Below are 10,232 nucleotides of genomic sequence, written 5' to 3' on the forward strand. Positions count from 1 at the left end.
GTAGCTTTAGAAAGAACTATTTTATTTGATTCAACGTAAAGTTTATTACATATAAACATTTAGACTAAATAGGCCTAACATGTACTATGGAACATAAAAGAAGATAATTTGAGAAACATCTCATTTGTTCTTTAAATAATATAAATACATATTATAACATTCAAATAAAAAATAACTATTTTTAAATACAACATTGAATTATTAAACACTTACACATTTTTGAACAATTTAAGTTTATTTTTTTTAATTGGCTAGTAAAATTGTAAAACTATACATTCTGACCAATTAGTTTTAAGCAGTGTATTAGTAGTTAGTATGCTACACTCTAAGAAGAGTCTGTACAATATCTCTGATAATATGAAGGAATTTTTCACAGGTTTTTTACCTGCATTTTAAATTACGCATTGTATTTTGTGTTTTCGGGTTACAGAGGATATTGGATATATGATGGAAAATTACTAGTAGGCTACCTTTTCCATTTTTTAAATAATATTTCCCCAGTTTCCCAAAACTGATCAACAATCGCAGGTATCAATCTACTAAAGTGCATCGTAAATGAACAATTATTCAATTATTAATAGGTTATTATTTTTAAATTAAACAACTGCAAATAGCAGCTAACTTAATTCACTTGATGTGTGTACTGTTAGGCATCTTCGATTTCCTCTTTTTTGTGTGATTTAGATGGAAAACGTGTGCCTTTTTTACCATTTGTCACTTATCAAAAGTTGCTAAAAGTAAAAAAAAAAAAAAAAACTAAATGTATTGCTTGTTGCTTTTGGAAGAAATTTGTTAGGGTAGTCTGAAAAGTTGCTAAATAGTAACACAATTGCAAAGCTGGCAACACTGGATGGGATCGGGACTTGAACTCGGGACACCAGAAGTGCAACAGCCTTGTTTGACAAAGCACTCTCAAAAGGACAGTAACTAATACTTAACAGAAATTCTAATACAACTAAACATAGTTTACACCATGTTTACTGAGGCAATTTCAGCCAATAAAAGGATCTATAGAAGAGCAGCTGAAAGGACGGGTACAGGGTGATCGCCTCATCCACACAGACATGTGTTTGCAATGCAGAGGATTCCTCAGTCGTCCAGAAAGAAATTTAGGAAGTCAAGTCGTGGATTTGTGGCTGTAGCTTTCCTCTGCATGCAGATAAAGGAGGCCAGTTTTCAGCTGATCTCCCTGAGGAAAGCCGTTGAGAGTGAGCTGCTTTGTAGTCCAGCAGGAAAGCTGAAACTCTGCCAGCAGTGTGCGACACTTAAAAGAGGAAGTCGAGCAGAAAACCAATAGATCACAGGAGCTACAGATAGAGCTGTACTGAATGTGTGCTGACAGAGGGAGACAGAAACTAGATTACATACTTCAAGTAAGTTAAAAAACAAACAAAAAAAAACAGTAGCTGTGGTTACAGTTAAAAGTACAGTATAGCGAGTTTTAAGATTTAGAGATTTAATTAAATTTAAATTAAAAACAATTAAATTGTTTGTATGCACAGTGCCATAAAAGGTAAAAGATTCAAGACACCAAAACCCTATCAAGGTAACAGACATTAAACTAAAATAATTTAACACACGTTAATTTTACAATATAGAATAAATACATAAAATTCTAATGTATGCAACTGGGGAGGGAAAAAACACTAAGAAAACAGGAAAAAATTCAATAAAAAACAAAGTCAATTTATAGTCTCATACAGTAAACTATCCATTTTCAAAAACTGTACAATCAAAGTTACATTAACAGTAACATATTACTGTAAAATAATAAGGAACTTATTAACCAATTAACAGGTTCAACTTTTGAATTGAAAGAATTGGCTCGGTTAAAAAATTATGAGGTTTAAATTAAACTGGCCCAGTTTAAAAGTCTGAGATCACAAGTGAAAATGTTGTTTAACACATTCTAATTTTATATTAAATTTTATATTTTTGACATCTTGGCAGAAAGGAAATCCAAACTTTACTGCAAATTAGGTCACATGGTCAATGCCACTGATTTGGTAATTTGATTTGTGACATAACACAGGGCAGGATTATCATCATTTTGTATTTTTGTATACATTTTATTCTTAAATCCAAAAACCTCATTACTTCCCTACAAAGTTTCAATGAAAATCTCAAACGATCAATGTGGTTTCAGGCCCAACTGTACAACAAACACATTAATATCATTCCATTAATATCAACCCATAGTATGTTTTCATGCAACTCAAAAAAGATAAAGTAAATAAATGCATGAACAGGAACATAACAACAACTCCCACTTTGAAATGGGACTTGGGTAAGGAACAAACACTACATGCAACTGAGTCTTCAGTGCCACTTGTTGTTGTTTTTTTTGTTGAAAGTCCTTCTGTTGTCCGTAACATGCGTTCCTATGTGAACTGGTTGTGGAAGAATGCTGTGATATGTTGGGTTGTGGCCTGTCCCACGATGGGCTCAAGCTCATGCACTGAAGCTCCACAGAGCTGATGGATGCTGGGGAATCGCTGGAGGAGCTGCATGGCCTTCACCTTTCTGACGCCAGGAATCTGGAGAACCAGACTTCTACACCACTGGCTCCAGCAGTCTGCACACGCTCTTTCTGAGGAACGGGTTCTCCTTTTTCTTTCCAAGACCCCTTTGGAGGACAGATGCGTTAGGATTTCTGCTAATGATAAACGAAAATTCAGTAAGATTGTTATTCATGTTGGCACTAAGGATGTTTGACTTCGCTAGTCAGAGATCGCTAAAAATAATGTTAAAGAGGTGTGTGAACTTGCTGACACTGTTATATGCTCTGGTCCCCTCCTTGCTTACCAGGGTGATGAGATACTGACTGACAGACTGTCGTCACTCAATGGCTGGATGTCTAAGTGGTGCCTGTAGAATAACATGGGTTTCATAGACAATTGGGTGAGTTTTTGGGGGAGACCTGATCTGTTGAAAAGAAATGGTGACGTTTGTACTGGCTACTGTATACAGGCCACCAGGACACCATAAAGACTTTATTAAATAATTTTCTGATTTTATATCCGAGTTAGTGCTGGCTGCAGATAATTGTTGGTGATTTTAATATCCATGTTCATAATGAAAAAGATGCATTACAATCAGGATTCATAGACATTCTGAACTCTATTGAGGTTAGACAACACGTCTCAGGACCTACTCACTGTCGAAATCATACTCTAGTGTCACATGGAATTGATGTTGATGGTGTTGAAATTATGCAGCAAAGCGATGATATCTAAGATCATTATCTATTCTTGTGTAAACTTCATATAGCTAAAACTGTAAATTTTACTTCTTGTTACAAGTATGGTAGAACCATCACTTCAACCACAAAAGACTGCTTTGTAAGTAATCTTCCTTATTTATCTCAATTTTAACTCACACCCTAAAGAGAGCAGCCCGGAAAATGGAGCGCAGCTGGAGGAAAAGAAAACTAGAGGTATTTCGTATTGCATGGCGGGAAAGTGCACTATAGATCCCCTGAGGAACAGTTCCACTCATTCTCTACTATAGGAGAGGAAGAATTGTATAAACTTGATAAATCATCTAAACCAACAACATGTATGTTAGGCCCTATTCCATCTAAGCTCCTAAAAGAGGTGCTTCCAGAAGTCATAGATCCTCTTCTGACTATTATTAATTCCTCATTGTTATTAGGATATGTCCCCAAAACCTTCAAACTGACTGTTAAGCCTCTCATTAAAAAAAAAAAAAAAAAAAAAAAACACAACTTGACCCCAAAGAACTAGTTAATTACAGACCGATCTCGAATCTCCCTTTTCTGTCAAAGACACTAGAAAAGGTAGTATCCTAAAAATTATAATCCTTCTTAGAGAAAAATGGCATCTGTGAGGATTTCCAGTCAGGATTTAGACCGTATCATAGTACTGAGACTGCTCTCCTTAGAGTTACAAATGACCTGCTCTTATCATCTGATCGTGGTTGTATCTCTCTATTAGTGCTATTGGATCTTAGTGCTGCGTTCGACACTATTGACCACACCATTCTTTTGCATAGACTAGAACACTTTGTTGGCATTAATGGAAGTGCATTAGCATGGTTTAAATCGTACTTATATGACCTCCATCAATTCGTAGTAGTGAATGAAGAGGTACAGTATCATATCGATCACAAGTGCAGTATGGAGTACCGCAAGGCTCAGTACTAGGTACTCAGTACTGTTTTGTTGTTGATGAAGTTTTAGATTATTGTGTTAACAAGCGCAAGGTTGGGGGTTCGATCCCTGGGAACACATGATAGGTAAAAATTGATAGCCTGAATGCACTGTAAGTCGCTTTGGATAAAAGCGTCTGCTAAATGCATAAATTTAATTTAATTTAATTTAACTAGGGCCGTTACTTTTCACGCTTTACATGTTACCCTTGGGAGATATCATCAGGAAACACTGTGTTAGCTTTCATTGTTATGCTGATGATACTCAGCTCTATATTTCTTCGCGGCCCGGCGAAACATACCAATTTAAAAAAATAACGGAATGCATAGTCGATATAAAAAACTGGATGACGAGTAATTTCTTACTGCTAAATTCTGAAAAAACAGAGGTGTTAATTATCGGACCTAAAAGCTCTGCATGTAATGACCTAGAACGCTGTCTAAGACTTGATGGCTGCTCTGTGAATTCTTTGTCATTAGTTAGGAACCTAGGTGTGCTATTTGATAGCAACCTTTCCTTAGAAAGCCACGTTTCTAGCATTTGTAAAACTGCATTTTTCCATCTCAAAAATATATCTAAATTGCGGCCTATGCTCTCAATATCAAATGCAGAAACATTAATTCATACATAAACTCCAGCTGGTTCAAATTGCAGCAGCTAGAGTTCTTACTAGAACCAGGAAGTACGACCATATTAGCCCAGTTCTGTCAACACTGCACTGGATCCCTATCAAACATCGTATAGATTTTAAAATCTTGCCAATTACTTATAAAGCCCTGAATGGTTTAGCACCTCAGTATTAGTCCTCCTGGAAATGTTATTTTTTAATTGTTCATGACTGTGCAGGAGCAACATGGATACAGACTACAATGGTGTTTAAGAAGATGTCAAAAAAAGAGATGCAAAAAAAAAAAAAGGTGAAAGCATTGGGCGGATCAGGGGCATGCTCCACATTGAACTTATTTTACAGACATTTGCTTTACATGCTCATTTGTAGTTACTTTAAGATATTTGTTTTTAAGAGTTGTATTAACTTTTATGTCCAAAACTGTAATTTTTTCACACACACACACACACACACACACACACACACACACACACACACACACACACACACACACACATCAAACAAATCAAATAAATAAATAAATAACATCTTGTTGCAAAATTTTACAAAGATCAAGATTGAATGTATTTGTTCAAAATCCCATGTTATAAAAGATGAAGTGCTATGCAGGTTTTTTAAAACAATATTGGCTGATTAAACGGCAATGCTGACCTAAAATGCAAAATGTTTGCCCTCTTTGTCCTAAAGAGTAAAGAAAATTCTATAAAAAACTTATTTTTATACAACCAGGGACCAGTTGCATAAACTTAGCCACCATGTTAAGAGAGGCAACCATCTAGCAGTTGCCAATCAGTCTTACTTTTCCAATACAAATAAGACCAATCTACCTTTAATAACTGATTTTTTAATTTATTTTTTTAAAGTTATGACCAACGTTGAAAACATAAAAAATAAGATTAGATGACTGACTTTTTAAGACTAGTCTAAGTGGTTTATGCAACCGGCCCAGGTCTTTATTTACCCAGGTGTCCAGTGCAGTGAATGACCGACTTCTGAGGCTCTGCACTTCTGTGAGTGATGATCTGTCCGTGCGGAGGAGTAGCATGCAGCAGCTTCGAGGGAACCGGTGTTGTGTAATATTCGGTTCCTGTGAAAAACTGTTCCCGTGGGTGGGGTTACATGAATATTCATTAGTTCTCTTGTTGTGGGCGTGTCCTTGAAACAACGCGCAAGCGAATGGAACTGAAAATATCAGTGCACGCTCCAAATCGCTGCTTGTTTAATGGATTATTTTGAACAGGTAACGAAGTGTCAATGTTAAGCATTGAAGCACTGCAACAGTGTCAAAACAATGCAGTTTGTGTAATATGATAAATCGTCTGTAAGCTGTTTTGCTTGAATGATTACAGGCACACAGAAAAACAATCAAGCTAATAACCTATGCTAACCTTGGGTGATATAGTTTCTTAATGTTATTTTTTTATGTGTTTAGCATTTTATACATTTCATTTGTGGGGCATTAATTGCTGTTTGAATAGTTTGATTAGCCAAGTTAGGCTACTGGTGACTATTACTGCAGTGTGTTCACAACAATGCTTGAAACAAATATAGCTAGCCTATAAGCGAACTATTCTGTGTCATTTATAAAAACTTGTTTAGTTTGTATGTAGCCAGTGTTTTTGTTACCTAAATAAGCTACTTACATAGGCTACTGAGAACATTTTTTTTTTCTTGAAGTGAAAATGTAAATATTGTAATCAGTCTAATTTGTAATTGATTATATAAAGCAATTACTTATGTTCTTTTCATAGTAACATTTAATGAATGTAATATTTATGTGATCTACAATATCATTTTTTGAGTATAATTTTAAACAATAAAAATAAAAAAAACTTACTTTAAAGATGACATGTTATTTGTTAACCTGCATGTCATGTTACTATTAATACACATCAGAAAACTGTCAACATTAAAGAGAGTTGTTAAATTATTGAAATATTAACTTTAATCTCAGAGGATATTAATCTCTGTAGGCGACAGGAGAACAGAGTTTGGCTGACAAAAAAACATTTGGGTTTCATTGTATGTAATAGTAATAGTAAAATTAAAAAGATGTTCAAATGTTAAACATTATTTACACAATGGATCACTATTCTTAAACATGACATGAGGTTGTTTTTCAGTGCAACATATGGTCAAAGAACAGACACAATGTATGCTTAGATATGATATTCATTATTATAGTATTTATTATTAGTAGGTTTTTTTTCAGATTCTCTAAACTGTTAAGCTCTGTATTTGACTGTTAACTAAATACAATAAAGAAAAAGACAGTTCATTTAAATATAAAAATGAACTCACTCTCATGTTGTTTCAATGTTGCATGACTCATTCTGTAGAAGATACTTTAAAATCAACAGGAGAAAATATGTGACAGAAGAAAATGTTTTTAGTGTGACTTTATTATTTTACCTGATATTCAGAATAATTAAATAAATACACTGATGAGGCTGGTAAAAACTGGTTATTTAAAAAAAAAAAAAAAAAAAAAAAAAAAAAATTTAAAAAAAAAAAAAAAAAAAAAAAAAAAAAAGAAAGCATGACACAGGATGCTCACACCAATTTTATTAAGACACAGATACATTTGTAGTTGTTTGTTTCAGGCATAGTTGTACTAGTCTCCAATGACTAGGCTAATCAAACCAATCTATTAAAAATAAAGCCCACAAATGAAATATATAAAAAGCGAAATACACCAAATAGTAAAAACTATATTAGGTAAGATAGGTTATTAGCTTGATTGTTATTGTTTGTTTTTCTGTGTGCCTGTAATCATTCAAGCAAAACAGCTTACAGACGATTTATCATATTACACAAACTGCATTGTTTTGACACTGTTGCAGTGCTTCAATGCTTAACATTGACACTTCGTTACCTGTTCAAAATAATCCATTAAACAAGCAGCGATTTGAGGAGCGTGCACTGATATTTTCAGTTCCATTCGTTTGCGTTGTTTCAAGGACACGCCCACAACAAGATAACTAATTAATAGTCATGTAAACCCCACCCACGGGAACAGTTTTTCACAGGAACCGAATATTACACAACACCGGTTTAGGCAATCACCCAGATAGCAATGAGTCGGCGGACCACCGGCGGCGCTCCGGCGGCAGTAGAAGCGTCAGAATGGCGTAATCGCAAACACGTTTGACGGTGCACCGCCGGCGGCAGCCGCTTTTTAGAAGCGGCAGCCGCCTTCCTACCGCCTTCGTTCCGCGGCCGGCCCGCGGGCCAACCGCCGTCCCCCGCCGCCCTTATATCAAAGGCGACCCTTCCCGCGGCCCGTCGGAGGCGAACGCTATTTTCGAGCGATCGGTCGCCGCTTATATATATATATATATATATATATATATATATATAAATATATATATAATGCAGTTTATCAAGAATAATGATTGATCAAACCAGACAAATTTCCATTTGACGTTTTAATTCCACATTTCAAAGTACAGTAACTGTCATTGAAACATGATGTCAGATCCCTGAAATATAAATAACAGAAAAAAAGAGAAAAAAAATATACACACACACACACACAAAAGAACATGCAGGTTTCCAATTAAATTGTTAAAAAAAAAAACAGCCTTAGCTTACAAGCAAATTATAACACTTACAATAATTGTTGATAATATAAAGAGGTCAGCTCTGGGATGAAAAGAATTACCAGTAAACATAAGTAATGAGTATATCTGGTACCAAAGAATGTGCAGGACACCAAAAAAAATTCAGGTATAACATCACACATTTACAAGCCATTTCTAACAATAAGATAAGTGGTAATAATTTAGAATAAAGCTCTGGAGTAGAATAGACCATTATATTGGCATTGCTGACCTGGGGTACAAGATGTCTCTTGTATCTGTGATAAACATCTTCACATATATATAAAAAATACTGAGGTAAAAAAAGTAGTAGAACAGATATAACTGCAATGCTGACCTGTGGCACAAGGATTTACAAGCTATATTTAATAATATAATAAGAGTTAAGCACTATGATAATATCCACAGTGAACAGTGTGGATTGGGGAGTGCAGTCTGACACTTCTGGCTTCTTTAGGGGTCTTGATGTTACTGACTGCAGGATAAAGAATAGGGTTCCATTTGTCATTGATGCTGGGGTGTCAGTAGTCAGCCTAGGTTTAAGGGGGTCTGCTGTGGGTCCCTCTCAGCTGTGCGGCACCTTTTTCCGCCTTCACGGTCAGATGCTCCTTTCAGGTAACGCGTAACGTTAACCTGGACGGCTTCATCAGTGGCATCCTGTGTTGCCGGGTTCTTCCGGATGGCTCCCTGTAGAAAATACAGATCTGTCATTCCATTTGAATGGCATAATGCCATACAAATCTACTAAACATTTTTTTTTTTTTTTTTTTTACATCCAACTTACTTTGAACAATGGTCTTCAGGAACATGTCTCTAAAACATGCTTTATCCCCAACTCCAGTCCAGGTGGTGTATTGATGGAAAGGTGATTAGAGAAGGTACTTTGAAGCATCCGCCAGACGGTTGTCTTATAGGTCCCTCCCACATTTGATTGCCAAAAAACCGAAGCTGAAAATCCAAAAAAAGTGTTACAAATTACATTTCTCTGAAGCTTATCATACATATATATAAAATGTGACAGGCTGTGGATTCAGACTGTAGAATATGCAGTGTACAATCTTTAATTCTACTTTTTACATTACCCTATGGAGTTATAAACGAAATCAGCACACTTACAAATCGTTCCTGGAGCTCTTTATCCTGCCTCAAACTGTTGTCAAGCAACGCCAAATCTTCCTGGGTGTCTAGGGGGAGTAACAGATCCCCTGGCAGGGATAACTCTCCAACAGACACATTGGCACTGAAATGTTGCAGCATAGTGTCCATTTTTGTTGTCCATGCTTCGCACAACATCGCCAAACTCTCCAAGACGTCGCAGCATTAAGGTCTGATCTGCACCTACAGGGGTTAAATAAAATAATAGTCAGTCCTGGTCCCTCAACTACTAAACTATGACATTTATATCTAGGTCTACTACATGTATAGGTGGCCCCAGTGGGAATTAAACCAACAACCACAGGTGTTGTTTGCAAGTTGTACCTGATTGCCCAGTGCGAGCAAACGTCTTCAACATTGTCCCAACTTGCTTCACCTGCTCTTGAAGTGAGCCGCTGTCATCCGAAGCTACAAAATGAAAGGCATATGGTAATTTTGTACATACATCACGTACTCTTTCCTAAGTTTGACTTTTTTTGTGCATGTTCTTACCTGCTCGTGCAGTGCTTTCCCTCAGAGCTTGGTTCTCCTCCCTAAGGGCTTGGTTCTCATCCATCACGGCTTGTTTTTAATTCTGGAGTCTCTGGAAATCTACATTAAAAAAAAAAAAAAAAAAAAAAAAAAAAAAAAAAAAACACCTAAAGGCACTATTTTCAATACTTTTAAAACACTGGAC

General features: G+C 35.9%; 1 protein-coding gene across 1 annotated transcript; it reads right to left on the reverse strand.

Moving 5' to 3' along the window:
• Positions 1-1,830: 1,830 nt before the first annotated feature.
• On the reverse strand, positions 1,831-9,210 carry LOC109065530 (Fanconi anemia core complex-associated protein 24-like). Its single transcript, XM_042753358.1, has 4 exons — positions 9,175-9,210; positions 9,035-9,088; positions 5,761-5,896; positions 1,831-2,626 (listed from the first exon to the last, which is right to left on the reverse strand). Exons 1-4 carry the CDS (start codon positions 9,208-9,210, stop codon positions 2,382-2,384), a joined length of 471 nt encoding a protein of 156 aa, XP_042609292.1. The 3' UTR covers positions 1,831-2,381.
• Between the last annotated feature and the right edge of the window lie 1,022 nt (positions 9,211-10,232).

Source organism: Cyprinus carpio, chromosome B25 (genome assembly GCF_018340385.1).
Source record: "Cyprinus carpio isolate SPL01 chromosome B25, ASM1834038v1, whole genome shotgun sequence".
Lineage (NCBI taxonomy): Eukaryota > Metazoa > Chordata > Actinopteri > Cypriniformes > Cyprinidae > Cyprinus > Cyprinus carpio.

What these genes read in the sequence shown, in the direction of transcription:
- LOC109065530 (XM_042753358.1), bottom strand. Translation starts at nt 9,210, where the DNA reads ATGTTCCTGAAGACCATTGTTCAAAGTAAGTTGGAT. An exon ending in TTGTTCAAAGTAAGTTGGAT is followed by an intron (nt 9,089 to 9,174) that starts GTAAAAAAAAAA and finishes TATTTTCTACAG; the next exon opens with GGAGCCATCCGGAAGAACCC. An exon ending in TCACTGCACTGGACACCTGG is followed by an intron (nt 2,627 to 5,760) that starts GTAAATAAAGAC and finishes TGTCCTCCAAAG; the next exon opens with GGGTCTTGGAAAGAAAAAGG.